This window comes from Clupea harengus, chromosome 13 (genome assembly GCF_900700415.2).
Source record: "Clupea harengus chromosome 13, Ch_v2.0.2, whole genome shotgun sequence".
In the NCBI taxonomy this organism is placed as follows: domain Eukaryota; kingdom Metazoa; phylum Chordata; class Actinopteri; order Clupeiformes; family Clupeidae; genus Clupea; species Clupea harengus.
In genome coordinates this window covers 29,456,541-29,477,077 of record NC_045164.1, presented here as the reverse complement: position 1 = coordinate 29,477,077, position 20,537 = coordinate 29,456,541, and the positions used below count along the sequence as shown (strand labels likewise).

Genomic DNA, 20,537 nt, shown 5'->3' with positions numbered 1-20,537 from the left:
AGGAACAGAATGAGAACAGTTTTGAATGAAGGCCTAGGTTAGGCGATGTTCTCATGTGAGAGTCATCGCAATGGAAAGTTTTTAAAACGTGCGATCCGGGGCGTAACTATAGACTGTGCAGGCAGTGCGGTTGCACAGGGGCCGTGGAGGAGGGGCCCGTAAGCAATGCGTTTCTCGGAAGTGACTTTGCTTTTCAAACTCCGAGTGGTTTCAGTTTTATATGTTACAGGCTCATTTATTGGAGTGCTGATATGTTTCGATTGGGAGTCAGGTGTGATAGATCTGATAGTCTTGCCATATTGTGTGAGACCTACGGTGTATATATATATAACTTCAACAGAATGTTCTATAAAGCACAGATAATATAACTTCAACAGAATAGCACAGATAACATGTATATAACTTCAACAGAATGTTCTATAAAGCACAATATAATATATAATGTATATATTTATTATATATTTTATCCTCAAACATTAGCTCTTTATTCAGTCCTATAAATAACAGAATGTGTGGTCGGAATTATCAATGGTTTATTAGTAATGTGTTAAATATGTCTGTTTTGTTTTTGTGTTTTAGGATTGTTGAGATTTTGCAGGTAACCATGGATATAATACTTGAAAAGAAGATAATTCTATCCGAGATCCTGTCTGCTGAAACGGAATTTATCCTCCAACATGTTCAGCAGAACAGACTCATCACAGATCGTGACTACAGTGCTCTTAAAAGCCTTCCTCAAAACACTGAGAAGACATCTGGTGAAGTGCTGGATAAACTGAGAGACAAGGGGGAAGAGGCCTGTCAGAAGTTCATAGACTTGCTGAAGCACCAGTGTGTGTTGGAGCAATATCCAAGACTGAGAGATGTTTTCTCAGATATCAGACAAGGTATCTCTCTCTCTCTCTCTCTCTCTCTCTCTCTCTCTCTCTCTCTCCCTCCTCTTTCTCTCTCTCTCCTCTCAAATTCAAAAGAGCTTTATTTGCATGACAAAAATTTCAATTCATATTGCCAAAGCATACATATTAAAAAGAAAAGAAAAGTCCAATATCACCTAAAGACAGACACAACACACACAGGGGAGTGTAAACATCAGATGGGTATTACAGCTTTAGCTCCAGGTAATGCTAGTCTCACACACACACACACACACACACACACACACACACACACACACACACACACACAGGGGAGTGTGAACATCAGATGTGTATTATAGCGTTATCTCCAGGTAATGCTAGTCTCACACACACACACACACACACACACACAGGGGAGTGTGAACATCAGATGTGCATTATAGCGTAAGCTCCAGGTAATGCTAGTCTCACACACATACACACACACACACACACACACACACAGGGGAGTGTGAACATCAGATGTGTATTATAGCGTTAGCTCCAGGTAATGCTAGTCCTGGGGTGCTGCTGAGCAGGTCTGCTTTCTGTTTGAAGTCTTGACAGGAGAGGACCCAGAAGAGGCTGCAAGTGGCTTCTCCCCTAAAGCTAAGTATGCGAAGATTGTAGCTCAGGATGGAAGCCATGTCTCAGCTCCAGTCCTGACACGAAGTTTAGTTCAGGGAAACATCAACATCAACTCACACAATCATTATCATGGTAAGATAAAGACATTAGATTCAACAGTAAATTATATATTGATGTCCTGGTTTGAGTGTTAATATAGAACGCATGATTCATCTGCAGTGCACACACACACACACACACACACACACACACACACACACACACAGGGAGTGTGAACATCAGAAGTGTATTTTAGCATTAGCTCCAGGTAATGCTAGTCCTGGGGTGCTGCTGAGCAGGGCACACTGGTCAGTGACATGTAGGGGTGTGTAGGGTAGAGGTCAACATAAACTCTGGACACAGTATGACTCCATTCAGTGAAGCCCAGTTGTGTAGGATCATGCCAACTGTTCTAGACAGTAAGCAGCATGCAAACCATGAGTAGGAGTAGGAGAGAACATCCACACTCACACACATACACACACACACACAAACCATGAGTAGGAGTAGGAGAGAACATCCACACTCACACACACACACACACACACACACAAACCATGAGTAGGAGTAGGAGAGACCATCCTCTCCAACCTAGTAGTGTCTCTGGTCAAGCCCAGAAATGTCCTTTTGGGAAAACTGTTCCAGTGGATGTCCACCTCATCCTCTTCATCATCTTCATCCTCTTTATTCCCTGAAGGTCCTGGGGTTTCTGCTCCGGCAACACCACCACAGGACCCTGGTAAATTCAGATTTTATTTATCATTATATTAAATTGAAACTGAAAAAATAATTAAAAATAATAGTCAATGTTGTTTATAAAATTGTTCTTTTGTAGATCCTATCTCCAAAATAAATGAATACAAGACATCCATCTGCTCCTCATATAAAAAAGTGAAGGAGTATAACTCTCTATCTGGTGAGAATGTTCTGCTGGCTGACCGCTACACTGAGCTGCTGATCGTTGAGACACACAGAAAGCAGAAAGAAAGAGAGGAGGAGATCCGTTGTAGAGGAGAAGATCACCAGCAGGTCTTAAAAACCAGGGCCAGTGAAGCGTACGAGAGAATCACTGTTGACCAGTTGTTCAAACCTGATAAAGATGGAGATGTTCCAAAGGCAGTCATTCTCCAGGGCCACTCTGGATATGGCAAATCCTTCACTGCTCAGAAGATCATGTACGACTGGGCCTCAGGAAAAGTATTCAAAGACCTGTTCAACCTTGTTCTTCACCTTAAATGCAAAGAGCTTAATGACATCTCAGAGGCATGCAGTCTGGTGGATCTCCTGAGCTACTGTCCAAGCTTAACCAGTGAGACAGAAGAGGTGCTGAAGGACTCAAACATGAAAGTGCTCTTCCTCATTGATGGCTTTGATGAGCTCAAGTTCTCATTTGAGAAAACTAGCACAGTGCCACCTAAAGACCCTTTCAGAGAAGCTCCTGTTGAGGCCACTCTGAGCGCTCTGCTGAAGGGGCTTCTCCTGCCTAAGTGCTTCCTGCTGGTCACCACCAGGTCCACTGCTTCAGACAAACTGAGCGATCTGCTCAGTGATTCTCAGCGTTTCACTGACATCCTAGGCTTCACTGAGGAGGGGGTGAATGAGTACTTCCAGAGGTTTTTCAAAGAAAAGCCGCTAGCAAAGAAAGCATTCGACTGTGTGAGGACCAACGAGACTTTGTACACTGCCTGCTTCATCCCCGTCATCTGCTGGATCATCTGCACAGTTTTCAGGGAGCAAGAAGAAGAAGGCCTGGACATCACTAAGGGACTAGAAACATCCACCTCTATATTTGTGCACTTTGTGTCCATTCTGCTGAAGCATCACTGCCAGGGTTTGAGTCAGCCTGCTGAGGAGACACTGCTGAGGAGCCTGGGCCAGCTGGCAGAGAGAGGGTTACAGGAACATCAGGTCCTGTTTGATGAGAAGAGTTTGTCTGAGGCTTTCCCTGATCCATCACAAGCAACCAAACACAATCCTTTTCTCTGCAAATTCTTGCAAAGGAAGAAAGTCAAAAAGGAAAGAATGTACAGTTTCATGCATCTGAGCTTCCAGGAGTTCTTCGCTGCTCGCCAGTACCTGATGTTGGAGAATAAGAAAGAGGCACTTGACAAACTACAGGAGTTGTTAAGAAACGTTGAACGTTTTAACCCTGTTATTCAATTCCTTTTTGGGCTTTCAAACAGAGACATTTACCCTAACCTGAAAAAGCAGTCCTGGCCATCCATTCAAGATCATCTGCAGGAGTGGCTTCTAAGCGTTTTGGAAAAGCAGAGAAAGCATCAAAAGAATAATCTGTATATGCATAGCGGAATGTTTGAGGATATGCTGCATATACTCCATTGTCTCTATGAGCTCCATGAGGAGGAGTTTGTAAGGAGAGCCATGGGAGTCTGGGGTGAGATCAAGTTTGACCGCATTCCCCTGACGAGGACAGACTGCTGGGTGCTGCTGTACTGCCTGCAGTGTTGCCCGACCATCAGAAGCCTGAAGCTCACGGAGTGCAACATAACAGCAGAGAAGCTGGGGATGCTGCAGCCTGCACTGAGCAGGTGTGAGGAGCTGGGGTGAGTGTGTGTGTGTGTGTGTTTGTGTGTGTGTGTGTGTGTGTGTGTAGCTGATGATGCTGCAGCCTGCACTGAGCAGGTGTGAGGAGCTGGGGTCTGTGTGTGTGTGTGTGTGTGTGTGTGTGAAGCTGATGATGCTGCAGCCTGCACTGAGCAGGTGTGAGGAGCTGGGGTGTGTGTGTGTGTGTGTGTGTGTGAAACTGATGATGCTGCAGCCTGCACTGAGCCGGTGTAAGGTGCTGGGGTGAGTGTGTGTGTGTGTGTGTGTGTGAAGCTGATGATGCTGCAGCCTGCACTAAGCAGGTGTGAGGAGCTGGGGTGTGTGTGTGTGTGTGTGTGTGTGTGTGAAGCTGAGGATGCTGCAGCCTGCACTGAGCAGGTGTGAGGAGCTGGGGTGAGTGTATCTTTGAAGAGAGAAATTTGTCTTCAGATGGCATTATATACAGTCATATCAGGTGACCAAGATTAACACAATATAATACAGATTGCCTTCCATAATATGTTATAACTAGACTGGATATTTCCACACACCACTACAACACCATACAATCATTTCATCACAAGTATAACTGTGCAACAATTCAAGAGGTGATCAAAAAGTAAATTGTTTCATCAGTCGTGTGCCAAATAGACCTTTATGCGACTTTGAGTATTTTTATAATATTCCCAAAAAAATGAATATACATAGTTTGAATATGAAATTAATATACAAAAGAGATTTGATACCAGGTGAGGGTATGAGTAATGAGTAATTTCATGCTCTGTATCAAAACAGTTGTGCTCTTTTCCTGAGCCTTTGACTTGTTAACTGATCTGTTGCTGTAATCATATTCAGTAGAAAATGTCACACCAGCCAGTGGATTTGGATGTGAGTAATTCTACTCATGGGGTACTCTGGCCATGTGGAAACATCTGGCCATCAGTGTTTTCATACGTTCAGCTTCATCTGTGTGTCATGCTGTGGTCTGTTTGTGAGAGAACTGATCTGTTGTGGTTGAATGGTCTGATGGCTGTCTTCATGTTGTTGAAAGGTTACATGTGGAGAGGCTGTCAGATGCTGATGTTGGTGTCCTGATCTCAGCTCTGGGGGAGGGGAAGATCCTGACAAAACTGACGTAATCCTTTTACATTTGTGATTTATGATTTATAGAACTTGTACAACTTCTTTCTTTTTAACTCTACATTAGGTAGAGCAAAAATAGTGTGTTCCTTGTGTTATATTCTTGTTGTCTTCCCTTCTGTTTGTGCCGTCCAGGACTGAATCCAGTTTCTACCCAGTTTAGCTTTGCAGTGTTGGGGAGTAACATTAACAAATCTGCGATCCTGTCTTCCTTAGACATAGTTTATCTTAATAACAAACGGGTCAGGGTTAATTAAAGTAAAGAAAACATGAACACACATGTATAATGTGTGAGTGCATAATAAAGAGACCAGAAGAGAGAGATTGAGATTGGTCTGTATGTGCTCATTAACAATGTGGATGAGAGCAGCCTCTCACCTGAGAGTGTGAAGCAGGTCCTCAGTGTTCTCTCCAGGCAAAAGTCTGTGGATGAAGTCTGTCTGTCTGTGCCGACCTTCACTGTCACCACCGCAGCCCTGTGCTTGGAGTTTATTCAGAACACAAAGACGTGCCGTCACCTGACATGAGAACAGCAAGATTGATTAAATTAACTGATTATCATAGCAGTCAAGGTTGATTAACTGCAAGGTGCTGAACTTATTGTGTGTGTGTGTGTGTGTGTGTGTGTGTGTCTGTGTGTGTCTGTGTGTGTCTGTGTGTGTCTGTGTGTGTGTGTCTGTACTGAATGTTATATTTCAATTTTTTTGGTGGTGTATTCTGATTGGCTGGAACCAATTAACTCTGTGTTTGTTCTTTGATTGGTCAGTCCCCATTGATTCTGTGTTCTGATTGGCAGGCTTGAGGATAACTCAGGTGAATTCTCTCTCTCTGTGTTCAAAGACTCCAGAGGCCTCGGGTAAAACCTCCCTTCATGAGAAGCTTCACTGTCTGTGTTAATGGTGTTGTATGTAAACGTTACAGGTTGCACCTGAAGAGTGAGCATTGTTATGTGTAAAGTACTAAACTAAGCCCTCATGTGCCTGTGTTTCAGGCTGGATGTAAAATCACTATTGCCCTCTATAATATGTTAGAACTAGAATGGATATTTTCACACTGCACTAAAACATCTTGCAATCATTTCACCACCAGTATGACTTATCGTGAGGTACAACAATACAAGAGGTGATCAAAGAGAAGAATAACTGAATTGTTTCATCAGTCAAGTGCCAGAAAGACATTTTATGCATCTTTGAGTATTGTTGAAACATTCCCAAAAAATAATATACATATGACTCCTATATAAACCACATGCAAACACAAAACACCAAGGATCCTCTGTGGTTTTGTCAGGTTGTGGGCAGGTGTTAGTAGGAACGCCACCCTTGCTCCTGTCAGTTTTTGACAGCATGCAGTACCATGTTTCAGTGTCTGCTACCTATTTTATACTCCCAGCACAAAGCATCAAAGTCATGCTGGGTCAGAACAGTAATCATTCCATCCCTAATATCTGATGTCAAGTGCTGTTAGAGCACCACATGTGGGTCTGGAGGAATTAAAGCACCCATTGGGCTCTTAAATGAAACCCAGCAAAGAAGATGGATTTCATACCAGTTGAGGGTATAAGTCATTCTGAAAGGAAGTATTAGAGTATTGATATTTTACACTCTGTATCAGGCACCTGTCTACTGTTTCAAACATTGAAGAACTCTAAGTCTCAACATTTTCCTTTCATGCTCTGTATCAAAACAGTTGTGCTCTTTTCCTGAGCCGTTGACTTGTTAACTGATCTGTTGCTGTAATCATATTCAGTACAAAATGTCACACCAGCCAGTGGATTTGGATGTGAGTAATTCTACTCATGGGGTACTCTGGCCATGTGGAAACATCTGGCCATAAGTGTTTTCATACGTTCAGCTTCATCTGTGTGTCGTGCTGTGGTCTGTTTGTGCGAGAGCTGATCTGTTGTGATTGAATGGTCTGATGGCTGTCTTCATGTTGTTGAAAGGTTAACTGTGGAGAGTCTGTCAGAAGATGATAATGTTGGTGACCTGATCTCAGCTCTGGGGGAGCTCATGACTGAACTAAGGTAATCAATTTACATTTGTGATTTATGATTATATAGAACTTGTACAACTTCTATGTTTTCAACTCTACATTAGGTGGAGCAAATATATTGTGTTCCTTGTGTTAGATGCTTGTTGTCTTCCCTTCTGTTTGTGCCGTCCAGGACTGAATCCAGTTTCTACCCAGTTTAGCTTTACAGTGTTGGAGAGTAACATTAACAAATCTTCCATCCTGTCTTCCTTAAACATAGTTTATCTTAATAACAAACGAGAGAGAGATTGAGATTGGTCTGTATGTGCTCATTCACAGAGTGGATAAGAGCAGCCTCTCACCTGAGAGTGTGGAGCAGGTCCTCAGTGTTCTCTCCAGACAAAAGTCTGTGGGTAAAGTCTGTCTGTCTGTGACGACCATCACTGTCACCACCGCAGCCCTGTGCTTGGACTGTGTTCTGATTGGCAGGCTTCAGGGTAATTCAACGCCACCCTCCTTTCTCTCTGTGAAGAAAGACTCCAGAGGCCTCGGGTAAAACCTCCCTTCATGAGAAGCTTCACTGTCTGTGTTAATGGTGTTGTATGTAAACGTTACAGGTTGCACCTGAAGGGTGAGCATTGTTATGTGTAAAATACTAAACTAAGCCCTTATGTGCCTGTGTTTCAGTCTGGAGGGGAAATCACTATTGTCTTCTATAATATGTTAGAACTAGAATAGATATTTTCACACAGCACTAAATCATCTTGCAATCATTTCATTACAAGTATGACTTATTGTGAGGTACAACAATACAAGAGGTGATCAAAGAGAAGAATAACTGAATTGTTTCATCAGTCAAGTGCCAGATAGGCATTTTATGAAACTGTGTATTTTAACATTACAAAGAATGATATACACATATGACTAGTAAGAGAGGGATGCCCCTGCTCTGATAGCATTTGGTAGCTCATTCCACCATCAGGGAACCGCAAATGAGAGTTTTCACCAGGTGAGGGTATGAGTAATTCTAAACGAAGTCTTCGAATCGTGAGATTAACACTCTGTATCAGGCACCAGTCTACTGGTTTTTTCACACTGTTACCTGTGAAAGTCAAATTCAAAGTCAATATTTTCCTTTCCCGCTTTGTATCAAAACAGTTGCGCCCTTTTCCTGAGCCTTTGACTTGTTAACTAATCTGTTGCTGTAATCATATTCAGTACAAATGTCAAACCAGCCAGTGGATTTGGATGTGAGTAATTCTACTCATGGGGTACTCTGGCCATGTGGAAACATCTGGCCATCAGTGTTTTCATACGTTCAGCTTCATCTGTGTGTCGTGCTGTGGTCTGATTGTGAGAGATCTGATCTGTTGTGGTTGAATGGTCTGATGGCTGTCTTCATGTTGTTGAAAGGTTAACTGTGGAGAACCTGTCAGATGCTGATGTTGTTGACCTGATCTCAGCTCTGGGGGAGGGAAAGATCCTGACTGAACTGAGGTAATCATTTTATATTTGTGATTTGTGATTATAAAGAACTTGTACAACTTCTATCTTTTCAACTCTACATTAGGTAGAGCAAAAATAGTGTGTTCCTTGTGTTATATGCTTGTTGTCTTCCCTTCTGTTTGTGCCGTCCAGGACTGAATCCAGTTTCTACCCAGTTTAGCTTTGCAGTGTTGGGGATTAACATTAACAAATCTGCCATCCTGTCTTCCTTAGACATAGTTTATCTTAATAACAAACAGGTCAGGGTTAATTAAAGTAAAGAGAACATGAACACACATGTATAATGTGTGAGTGCATAATAAAGAGACCAGAAGAGAGAGATTGAGATTGGTCTGTATGTGCTCATTCACAGCGTGGCACAGAGCAGCCTCTCACCTGAGAGTGTGGAGCAGGTCCTCAGTGTTCTCTCCAGACAAAAGTCTGTGGGTGAAGTCCGTCTGTCTGTGACGACCATCACTGGCACCACCCTGTGCTTGGACTTCATGCAGAACACAGAGACGTGCCGTAACCTCTGGTGAGAACAGCAAGATTGCTCAAATTAACTGATTATCATAGCAGTCAAGGTTGATTAACTGCAAGGTGCTGAACTGATGGTATGTGTGTGTGTGTGTGTGTGTGTGTGTGTGTGTACTGAATGGTATATTATATTTCTATCTTTTGGTGGGGTACTCTCTGATAGTCTAGTACCAATGTGTTCTGATTGGCAGGCTTGGGCATTATTCAAGGCCACCCTCCTCCTCTCTCTCTGTGAAGAAAGACTCCAGAAGCCTCAGGTGAAACCTCCCTTCATGAGAAGCTTCACTGTCTGTGTTAATAGTGTTGTATGTAAATGTTACAGGTTGCACCTGAAGAGTGAGCATTTTTATGTGTAAAATACTAAACTAAGCCCTCTTGTGCCTGTGTTTCAGACTGGAGGTGAATTCATCGTTGTCTTCCACAATGTCACCCGTTTCAATTACCCTGTCACAAGCCAACAGCCCAACCAGTGGCAGCTTTACTGACTTCATCCACAAGTTTCGCGAGGTCACAGGTTTAGGAGCAAAGTAAGACCAAATAATTCAAATATAATTAAAAAGCATATTTTCCACACATGGGTGTCTGGTATTATTCAGCCATGTTTTTGTGTGTTTGTGTTGAAGTCCACATAGGTCTCCAGGTGACTGTATGGGTGTTCTCGAGTCCTTCACTGACTGGTGGACTCTGCCTGATCTGGAGAAGGTGGAGTTGGTGGTGAGATGCCTGACTGAGAGCTGGGCCCACTGGATCCTCAACCTCATCCACACGTGCCCCACTCTGAAGGAAGTAAAGTAAGAGATGCATCATCTTCTGTTTCTGTATGTAGTCTATGCATGGAGGGGTAGTATGTATGGACACACTGTGCAGGTCTGTGTGTGTGAGAGAGAGAGAGTGTGTGTGAGTGAGTTAGTTTTAATAAAAAAAAACAGATATTGTTTGAGAAAGCTACAGAGTGTTTATGGTGGTGTTGGAGATCCATGACAGACCTAAAGAAGTATATTTTTATTTCAGGTTATATGCTTCAATGGGCTTGTATTGGGCTGATGGTCTCTTACTGGAGGAGGGGATCAGTCTTCTGCAGGAGTCCGATAAGCGCCGTCCAGATTGCACTGTGATCCTCACTGGGTGTGTACTTCTACTGACTGACCTGTCTGTCTGACTGTCTGTCTGTCTGTCTGACTCTTGATCTGTCTATCTGTTGGCCACTGTCTGACTGTTGATTAGAAAGCATCTTACCCTCCCTCCACACACACACACACACACACACATTGATGTCTTTTAATGCCTTAAAGACATCTTTGATGTTTTATCAGACAGACTTAGTGATTATGGAGTGAGGTGCTCCCGATGGAGAGCTGTAGGAGAGTGTGATGTTTGTGTAGAGTTGGGATGTCTGTGTGTGTTTTATCCTTAAAGCTGTAGGAGAGTGTGAGGTTTGTGTAGAGTTATGATGTTTGTGTGTGTTTTATCCTTAAAGCTGTAGGTGAGTGTGAGGTTTGTGGGGAGATCTAATGTGTTTCTGTGTGTCTGTTTTTCTCCACGAAGGAAGAGATGCACTAAACCCAGTGGGAAGTGTAGAGAGGGAGATAACCCCAAACTGGACTGCAACCAGGATGTGAGGATCAAAATGAGGGGGTCAACTGTCACTCAGGAGGAGATTCAGGACGGTTTATTTTTCGGATAGATGAGGAGGAAAGCAATGATAGATCTACTCACTCTTCAACAGATGAGGAGGAAAGCAATGATGGGGTTGAATGTCACTCAGGAGATTCAGGACTATTGAACAGATGAGGAGCCTTTTTTAGATTTTAAGATTGTTGTCACTTAAAGGAAGTAGGCCTCTTGAACAGATGAGGAGGAAAGCCTGCCTTCAGACTAGTCATTTTTTAAACTCAAACTTCACATGCGATCTGCATAAAAATCTGCCTGAGGAAATCCTTAGAGGTCATATAAAAGTGTGTTTTAAGAAGGGACTCTAAGGAAGTCACTGACTCTATGAAAGTGTGTTTTAAGAAGGGAAAGCCTTTCCTGAGTTTTAATTCCCATTGAATTGTCTTTTATTGCCATAAAAAATGTTTTTATTCTTTATTGGTGGATGATATGATCCCCTACGAAAGGCGCGCCATGGAGTTGTTGAAGTTCTGGGGTGGAGATATACTCACATCCGCGCTTAGAGAAAGAGCGAGCATCCTGGCTGCCGTGAGAAAGGCTGCTGCCAAGAAGGACTAACCTAATAAATGACAATTTGTATATTGTGGAAAATAATAATGTTTTTACTGTGTTGGTGGACCACTCTTATTTTTATATATCGCCTACCTAATTGTTTTATCTGTTTCCTTTTCAAACCTGATGATTTCATGATTATATTTTACTGCCTCTATGGAGCACTTTGTAAACGGTGTCTATAAATAAAGATTATTATTATATGATTATTGATATTATATTGTATTATTATTGTGAATGGTCAATGTCTTTCCCGACTTCTTGCTTAGTCAACACGGGGTGGACTGAGTGAACTCATAAACGGTGTTCTGAACCCCATAACTCGGAGTAAGGTGCGACAGGTTCACTCAGCGGGTTTAGGGTTTATGCCAGGCTAGGGTACCCACGCTTGCTGGAATACCCCTCAGGTGTGTCTTTGAGGAAATATAAACACAAACAGGAAGTGATATACCTATGAGAGGAATGAAATGATGACTTCATGTAGTTTGTATTGGACCCCCAGATGGTGTTAGTACATAAATATATATATATATAGGGTTATGTATCTATATATATCAATCAATCAATCAATCAATTCAATCTTATATAGCGGTTCTCTATATACCCGAAGTCGCTTTACAGAGTCCAGTAGTCATTCATACACAGTCATACCGGTGGTGGTAAGCTACATCAGTAGCCACAGCTACCCTGGGGCAGACTGACAGAAGCGTGGCTGCCAATCAGCGCCAACGGCCCCTCCGACCACCACCAACATTCATTCATATTCATTCGATGCAATGCATGTCTTTATGATGGTGGGGGAAACCGGAGTACCCGGAGTAAACCCACGCAGGCACGGGGAGAACATGCAAACTCCACACAGAAAGGACCTGGAACGACCGGGATTCGAACCCAGGGCCTTCTTGCTGTGAGGCGACAGTGCTAACCACTGAGCCACCGTGCTGCCTATAGAGAGAGAGTTATATGTAGTTTGTATTGGACCCCCAGATAGTGTTAGTTCCTATATATATATAACTAGGGTTATATATCTCCCAAACTACATGTTGTCACGACTACCTAGCTCACAGTAGCCATGACATAGGGGAGACAGACGCCGTCGGGAAACGTTTAAACAATAATATTAATTTATTTACAAAATATGTACAAAAGTCAGTTAGTGGAAAGAAAGGTTAAAATAAAGTGTCATGCGCGTCAGTAATGTAGACTATGTGTAGTGCATAAAGTAAAGGCAATTGGGAATGCTGGAATGCTGCAGACAGCCTTCCAGCGTCAGGCCAGAGCAGGAAAGAGACCTCCACTGAGGTTCCGGGACACCGGCTATATACTGATGGCCATCACATGGAGCCCCGCCCCTCATTAGCAACAGCCTGCAATCTCTAGCTCCTCCTACAGGTTGAACGGAGAAGAACAGGAGACATGAACACATAGAACCCCAGAGCCTCGTGTTTTACAGTACCACGTAGGCAGTGGGAGGAAGAGGCGTAACCCCTAACGGCACGGCAAAGCTGTGTTAGTAGGTCGATATGAGGTGGGGATGTGTGTGTGGTGTGTGTGTGTGTATGAGGTGGGGATGTGTGTGTGTGTGTGTGTGATGCCATCTGTTAGTAGGTCGATATGAGGTGGGGATCTGTGTGTGTGGTGTGTGTGTGTGTGTGTGTGTGTGTGTGGTGTGTGTGTGTGTGTGTGTGTGTGTGTGTGACACCATCTGTTAGGAGGTCGATATGAGGTGGGGATGTGTGTGTGTGTGTGTGTGTGTGTGTGTGACAGCATCTGTTGGTAGGTTTATATGAGGTGGGGATGTGTGTGTGTGTGTGTGTGTGTGTGTGTGTGTGTGTGTGTGTGTGTGTGACACCATCTGTTAAGAGGTCGATATGAGGTGGGGATGTGTGTGTGGTGTGTGTGTGTGTATGAGGTGGGGATGTGTGTGTGTGTGTGTGTATGAGGTGGGGCTGTGCGTGTGTGTGTGTGTGTATGAGGTGGGGCTGTGTGTGTGTATGAGGTGGGGCTGTGTGTGTGTGTGTGTGTATGAGGTGGGGCTGTGTGTGTGTGTGTGTGTGTGCGAGTGTGTGTGTGTGTATGAGGTGGGGCTGTGCGTGTGTGTGTGTGTGTGTGTGTATGAGGTGGGGCTGTGCGTGTGTGTGTGTGTATGAGGTGGGGATGTGTGTATGAGGTGGGGCTGTGTGTGTGTATGAGGTGGGGATGTGTGTGTGTGTGTGTGTGTATGAGGTGGGGCTGTGTGTGTGTGTGTGTGTGTGTGTGTGTGTGTGTGCGAGTGTGTGTGTGTGTGCTGTAGTCTTGTCTTGGCTCTAGGTTCTAATTGTTAAATGTAATTAGCAAATGATTCTGTTGTAGTTTTGTCAGATAAACAACGGCTGTAGAAGTGACTTAATTCTGAAAGACTTTAAATACTTTATTCAGAAGAAAACAATATTCTGATTTTACAGTATACATTTTTACAGTTTATAAAAGACATGTCACGGGTCATGTTGTTCTTCTGGTTGAGGCGTGCCTGTAGTAGTGTGTGTGCGTGTGTGTGTGTGTGTGTGTGTGTGTCAGTAGGTGTGTGTGTCAGAGTGAGTGTGTGTGGCGTGCATGTCCCGGGTCATGTTGTTCTTCTGGTTGAGGAGTGCCTGTAGTAGTGTGTGTGTGTGTGTGTGTGTGTGTGTGTGTGTGTGTGTGTGTGTGTGTGTGTGTGTGTGTCAGTAGGTGTGTGTGTCAGAGTGAGTGTGTGTGGCGTGCATGTCCCGGGTCATGTTGTTCTTCTGGTTGAGGCGTGCCTGTAGTAGTGTGTGTGTGTGTGTGTGTGTCAGTAGGTGTGTGTGTCAGAGTGAGTGTGTGTGGCGTGCATGTCCCGGGTCATGTTGTTCTTCTGGTTGAGGCGTGCCTGTAGTAGTGTGTGTGTGTGTGTGTGTGTGTGTGTGTGTGTGTGTGTGTGTCAGTAGGTGTGTGTGTCAGAGTGAGTGTGTGTGGCGTGCATGTCCCGGTCCCGGGTCATGTTGTTCTTCTGGTTGAGGCGTGCCTGTAGTAGTGTGTGTGTGTGTGTGTGTGTGTGTGTGTGTGTGTGTGTGTGTCAGTAGGTGTGTGTGTCAGAGTGAGTGTGTGTGGCGTGCATGTCCCGGGTCATGTTGTTCTTCTGGTTGAGGCGTGCCTGTAGCAGTGTGTGTTCCACCACACCCATTCTCACGTCCATCTGCTGGATCTCCTGACGCAGTTTAGTCAAACTCTGCCTGATCCTCACCACTGGAGCTACACACACACACACACACAGACACGCAGACACACACAGACACACACATACAGATAGTTGATCTCACTATTCTCATTTGTAGTTCCACGTTGGTGGAACAAACTACCCAGCACTACCAGAGCAGGGGCGTCCCTCTCTACCTTTAAGAAGCTTTTGAAGACCCAACTCTTCAGAGAGCACCTCCCTTCCTAACTGGCACCTTGACTAGCGCTTAACTTGCACTTCAGCAGTTACATTCCTGCACTTCGTTTTTATTTTCTATTTCTTATGTAAAATAGTATTTATTGTTACAGTAGGTCTTTATTGCTCGTAGGTTGACTGTTCTCTTCCTTGTACGTCGCTTTGGACAAAAATGTCTGCTAAATAAATAAAATAATAATAATGGATTTTCTTTGTATAGCACACTTTAAAATACAAAGAGGTCTCAAGGTGCTTAACATGGTATAGAGTCACAACAACAATAATGCAAAGTAATACAAGTGCTAATGAAGTGCAGAAGATAATAAATGAATTTAAAATAATTAGTAAGATTATAACGAGATCAAATAATATGTATCCAACCTTTGGAACACTCTGCCAGAATACCTAAGAATGGCTGAAACGGTTGAAACCTTTAAACATGCACTTAAGACACACCTCTTTGATCTCGCTTATCACTCACTGTAAAATGTATTTATTTAACATTTATGGAACATTTATTTATTTACTTATTTCTGTCTCTTTTCAAGTGTTAGTAACCCCCCCCCCCCCCCCCAGCAGCTGTCTCTTAGTTTGACGATGACCGTGCTGAGTAGTCCTTTACGATGCCAGTGCGGTTAGTACGTTTATTTTATTTCCTGTTTATTTATCTCTAGAAAATCTGTGTGTTTTTTTTTTACAAGTGTTTGTAACCCCCCCCCCCCCTTTTCTTTCCTACTGTGAGGCGCATTGTGTTACCTCCGTGTATGAAATGCGCCGTACAAATAAAGTTTGATTTGATTTGATTTGATTTAAAAACAGAGTCATTTTGGACAGAGCAATTAAAACAATGCATTCTAAAAATGTATCCAGTAGCTTAAAACTAAAAATGAATGAATACAAAATCTGCCTTCATGAAAACTGCAACAAACATAAATATACACACGTACATACAGACGTGTGTGTGTGTGTGTGTGTGTGTGTGTGTGTGTGTGTGTGTGTGTGTGTGTGTGTGTGTGCAATCTTAGCCCATATAAAAATAACAGACTACACTCTACATAGGATCTTAGGTGTGTGTGTGTGCAATCTTAGCCTATATAAAAACAACAGACTACACTCCACGTGTGTGTGTGTGTGTGTGTGTGTGTGTGTGTGTGTGTGTGTGTGTGTGTGTGTGTGTGTACATATGTGTGTGTGTGTGTGTGTGTGTGTGTATGTGTGTGTGTGTGTGTGTGTGTGTGTGTGTGTGTGTCTGTGTGTGTGTGTCTGTGTGTGTGTGTGTGTGTGTGTGTGTGTGTGTGTGTGTGTGTGTGTGTGTGTGTGTGTGTGTATGTGTGTGTGTGTGTGTGTGTGTGTATGTGTGTGTGTGTGTGTGTGTGTGTGTGTGTGTGTGTGTGTGTGTGTGTGTGTGTGTGTGTGTGTGTGTGTCTGTGTGTGTGTGTGTGTGTGTGTGTGTGTGTCTGTGTGTGTGTGTGTGTGTGTGTCTGTGTGTGTGTGTGTGTGTGTGTGTGTGTACCTCCATCTGACATGCTGCTGCCTTTCTCCTCCATCTCCTGTTTGACCTTCTCCAGCTCCTCACTGATCTACACACACACACACACACACACACACACACACACACACACACACACACACACACACACACACACACACAGTCAGGAGAGCCTGATTAGAGTTTAACGTGAGTGAGTGAGTGAGTGAGTGAGTGAGTGAGCCAGGTGATGCCAGGTGTGTGTCAGGTGTGTGTGTGTGTGCGCGCATGTGTTTGTGTGTGTGTGTCAGGGGATGCGCGCGCGTGTGACACTTACCTCTGCAAGAGTTCTTGTTCTCTCTGTAACTCCACCACTACCATGCTGATAAAGCTCTTTTGCCTGAAACACACACACACACACACGCACACACACACACAGACACACACAGACAGACACAGACAGACACAGACACAGACACACACACACAGACACACACACACACACACACAGACACACACAGACAGACACAGACAGACACAGACACAGACACAGACACACACACACACACACACACACACACACAAACATATTGTAAGTGAAATGATGTGTGTGGGATCTCCTTCAGACTCAGATTAGCTAAGTTAACTGATAACAGCACTTGTGCCTAACTGAGCTGTGATTGGTGGATGTCTCACTCTCTCCTGACTGAGCTGTGATTGGTGGATGTCTCACTCTCACCTGACTGAGCTGTGATTGGTGGATGTCTCACCTGACTGAGCTGTGATTGGTGGATGTCTCACCTGACAGAGCTGTGATTGGTGGATGTCTCACCTGACAGAGCTGTGATTGGTGGATGTCTCACCTGACTGAGCTGTGATTGGTGGATCTCACCTGACTGAGCTGTGATTGGTGGATGTCTCACCTGACTGAGCTGTGATTGGGCGGTGCGGTACTCCGTGATTAGGTGCTCCAGCTGTGTGTTGAGGTATTTCTCTCTGCTGGTCACTTTCTCCAGAGTCTTACTGATGTCCTCATGTAGCTTATCCAGATAACCCTGAACACACACATTACACACACCACATTAAACACACACCACATTAAACACACGCACACACACACACACACACACACACACACACACAGATAGTCTTACTGATGTCCTCGTGTAGCTTATCCAGATAACCCTGCACACACACATTACACACACCACATTAAACACACACACACACACACACACACACACACCACACACACACACGCACAGACACCACATTAAACACACACACACACACACACACAGAGATAGTCTTACTGATGTCCTCATGTAGCTTATCCAGATAACCCTACACACACACATTACACACACCACATTTAACACACACACATTACACACAAACACACACATTACACACACCACATTTAACACACACACACTTACACACACGCACACCACATTAAATACACAAACAGAGACACACTCATTACACACACACACACACACACACAACCACACACACACACACACACACACACACACTGCCCTCACCTTTGCCTCCTTGAGTGAGCTCTTGATGCCATCCTGGTGTTGGTGCATTTGGTCTACATGAACCCTCCAGTCCTGAGAACACACACAGGAAATGCAAAAGTGTGTATGGTAACCTTCAGCTGTGTGTGTGTGTGTGTGTGTACCTTGTTGTCGGTGCGTATGGTAACCTTCAGCTGTGTGTGTGTGTGTGTGTGTGTGTGTGTGTGTGTGTGTGTGTGTGTGTGTACCTTGTTGTCGGTGCGTATGGTAACCTTCAGCTGTGTGTGTGTGTGTGTGAGTGTGTGTGTGTGTGTGTGTGTACCTTGTTGTCTGTGCGTATGGTAACCTTCAGCTGTGTGTGTGTGTGTGTGTGTGTGTGTGTGTGTGTGTGTGTGTGTGTGTGTGTGTGTGTGTGTGTGTGTGTGTGTGTGTGTGTGTGTGTGTGTGTGTGTGTGTACCTTGTTGTCGGTGCGTATGGTAACCTTCAGCTGTGGTAGAACTCTCTCCACCTCCAGGTTCCATTCGGCTGCATCCGTCTGAGATTCTAGAATCATCTCTGGTTTGGATGCACTCCCTTCCTGCTCAGAAACACACACAACTAAAACACACTTCCTCCATGACTTAAACTACACTACCCATAACCACCTGAGAGAGAAACACTACTGTGAGCTAAGTTGAACTACACTACCCATAACCACCTGAGGGAGAAACACTACTGTGAGCTGAGTTAAACTACACTACCCATAACCTCCCACAAGAAGAACACTACTGTGAGCTGAGTTAAACTACACTACCCATAGCCCCCTGCAAGAGAAACACTACTCTTATTAAACTCACATTCTGATTGGATCGTGCTCTTATTAAACTCCCATTCTGATTGGAGCGTGCTCTTATTAAACTCACATTCTGATTGGAGCGTGCTTTCATTAAACTCACATTCTGATTGGAGCGTGCTTTCATTAAACTCACATTCTGATTGGAGCGTGCTTTCATTAAACTCACATTCTGATTGGAGCGTGCTCTTATTAAACTCACATTCTGATTGGAGCGTGCTCTCATTAAACTCACATTCTGATTGGAGCGTGCTCTCATTAAACTCACATTCTGATTGGAGCGTGCTCTCATTAAACTCACATTCTGATTGGAGCGTGCTCTTATTAAACTCACATTCTGATTGGAGCGTGCTCTCATTAAACTCACATTCTGATTGGAGCGTGCTCTCATTAAACTCACATTCTGATTGGAGCGTGCTCTCATTAAACTCACATTCTGATTGGAGCGTGCTCTCATTAAACTCACATTCTGATTGGATCGTGCTTTCAGGGCCTCCAAGTCAAGAACATTCTCCTCCTCCAACTCATCAGCATCTTCCTGAAAACACACACACACACACACACGCACACGCACACGTACACACACACACACACACGTACACACACACACACACACACGTACTCACACACACACACACACACACGTACACGTACACACACACACACACACCCGTACACGTACACACACACACACACGTACACACACAGACATCTAGTAAAACATGTGTAACTGCATACGTGTAACTAGTTTGTGAGTGTGTGCGTGTGTGTGTGTGTGTGAGTGTGTGAGTGTGTGAGTGTGTGAGTGTGTGAGTGTGTGAGTGAGTGAGTGAGTGAGTGTGTGTGTGTGTCAGTCTGAGTGTGTGTGTGGGTGAGTCTGAGTGTGTGTGTGTGTGTGTGTGTGTGTGTGTGTGTGTGTGTGTGAGATATACCCACAGTCATCTCCTCCTCTACTTTGCTGAGTGTGAGCTCAGCATCATCCTCCATCACACACTCCTCCCCCTGTTCTTCTGAAGGGTACACTGGCCTAAGAGAGAGGGAGAGAGATAGAGAGAGAGAGAGAGAAAAAAAAAGGGTGGAGAGAGAGAAAGAGAGAGAGGAGAGAGAGAGAGAGAGGAAAGGAATGAGAGAGGGAGAGATAGAGAGAAAAAAGAAAGAGAGAGAGAGAGGAAAGGAGAGAGAGAGAGAAAGAGAGATGAATAAAATGACAATGACTAACAAAACCAGAATAATGAGAAATGTTTGATCATTTCTAGGTGTGTGTGTGTGTGTGTGTGTGTGTGTGTGAGAGAGAGCGTGTTTGTGTGTGTGTGTGTGTGAGTGTGTGTACCTTGTTGTCGGTGCGTATGGTAACCTTCAGCTGTGTGTGTGTGTGTGTGTGTGTGTGTGTGTGTGTGTGTGTGTGTGTGTGTGTGTACCTCCTCCAGCTGAATCCTTTGTGTTTGAGTGTCTCCTCCACGAGCCGGTCCAGAACGAAACACACATGCTCCCCTGATCCAGACTTCAGTTTCGCTGGAGGGAAATCAACCTGGCCTCCCTACACACACACACACACACACACACACACACACACACACACTTCATCTTCACAAACACACTCAGTAGTAATCAACCTATTGCGCCACCACACAACGCATCAACACACTCCGTCTCCGTCTGACACACACACACACACACACACACACACACACACTCACCAGGGCCCGCAGGTGCGCCAGGATGTTGGACACGGTGGCGTTGGGGTCGTCATACTCCTGTGGCGGCTCAAAGGGTCTTCCGGCGGCGTTGATGAGCCACGACGCTATTATGGTGAACATGTAGAACTGCTCGCCGGGGTTGGACGGCGTGTACGGGCTG

The 20,537-nt window shown here is 44.3% G+C and overlaps 2 protein-coding genes across 3 annotated transcripts in view; one reads left to right on the top strand and one right to left on the bottom strand.

Annotated features, from left to right (window-relative positions):
* The first annotated feature begins 1,093 nt into the window (after positions 1–1,093).
* LOC105896024 (NACHT, LRR and PYD domains-containing protein 1 homolog) lies at positions 1,094–9,148 on the top strand. Its single transcript, XM_042709503.1, has 5 exons — positions 1,094–1,118; positions 1,464–1,616; positions 2,221–2,262; positions 2,359–4,087; positions 8,595–9,148. The coding sequence occupies exons 1-5, from the start codon at positions 1,094–1,096 to the stop codon at positions 8,680–8,682; spliced, it is 2,037 nt and encodes a 678-aa protein (XP_042565437.1). The 3' UTR covers positions 8,683–9,148.
* Positions 9,149–13,811: 4,663 nt separating this feature from the next.
* Positions 13,812–20,537, bottom strand: part of ift57 (intraflagellar transport 57 homolog (Chlamydomonas)) — a 7,377-nt gene continuing 651 nt past the window's right edge. The window contains exons 2-12 of one of the 2 annotated variants that reach the window (XM_031579405.1): positions 20,378–20,537; positions 20,099–20,217; positions 19,617–19,707; positions 19,147–19,218; positions 18,306–18,425; positions 17,869–17,940; positions 17,245–17,376; positions 16,659–16,721; positions 16,367–16,433; positions 14,575–14,672; positions 13,812–14,310 (exon numbers count right to left, since the gene is read on the bottom strand). The exon at positions 20,378–20,537 is cut by the window's right edge and continues 15 nt beyond it. In XM_031579405.1, the coding sequence (XP_031435265.1) occupies positions 14,233–14,310; positions 14,575–14,672; positions 16,367–16,433; positions 16,659–16,721; positions 17,245–17,376; positions 17,869–17,940; positions 18,306–18,425; positions 19,147–19,218; positions 19,617–19,707; positions 20,099–20,217; positions 20,378–20,537 (1,072 nt within the window). In that variant the 3' untranslated portion in view covers positions 13,812–14,232. Of the gene's footprint in view, positions 14,311–14,415; positions 14,673–16,366; positions 16,434–16,658; positions 16,722–17,244; positions 17,377–17,868; positions 17,941–18,305; positions 18,426–19,146; positions 19,219–19,616; positions 19,708–20,098; positions 20,218–20,377 lie in introns of those variants that run through there. The other variant, XM_031579404.1, reaches the window with a different exon arrangement.

Coding starts and splice junctions, on each gene's coding strand:
- LOC105896024 (XM_042709503.1), top strand. CDS start 1,094: ATGGGTATTACAGCTTTAGCTCCAG. Junction 1,119..1,463: donor TATTACAGCTTTAGCTCCAG/GTAATGCTAGTC, acceptor AAGTCTTGACAG/GAGAGGACCCAGAAGAGGCT. Junction 4,088..8,594: donor AGCAGGTGTGAGGAGCTGGG/GTGAGTGTGTGT, acceptor TGTTGTTGAAAG/GTTAACTGTGGAGAACCTGT.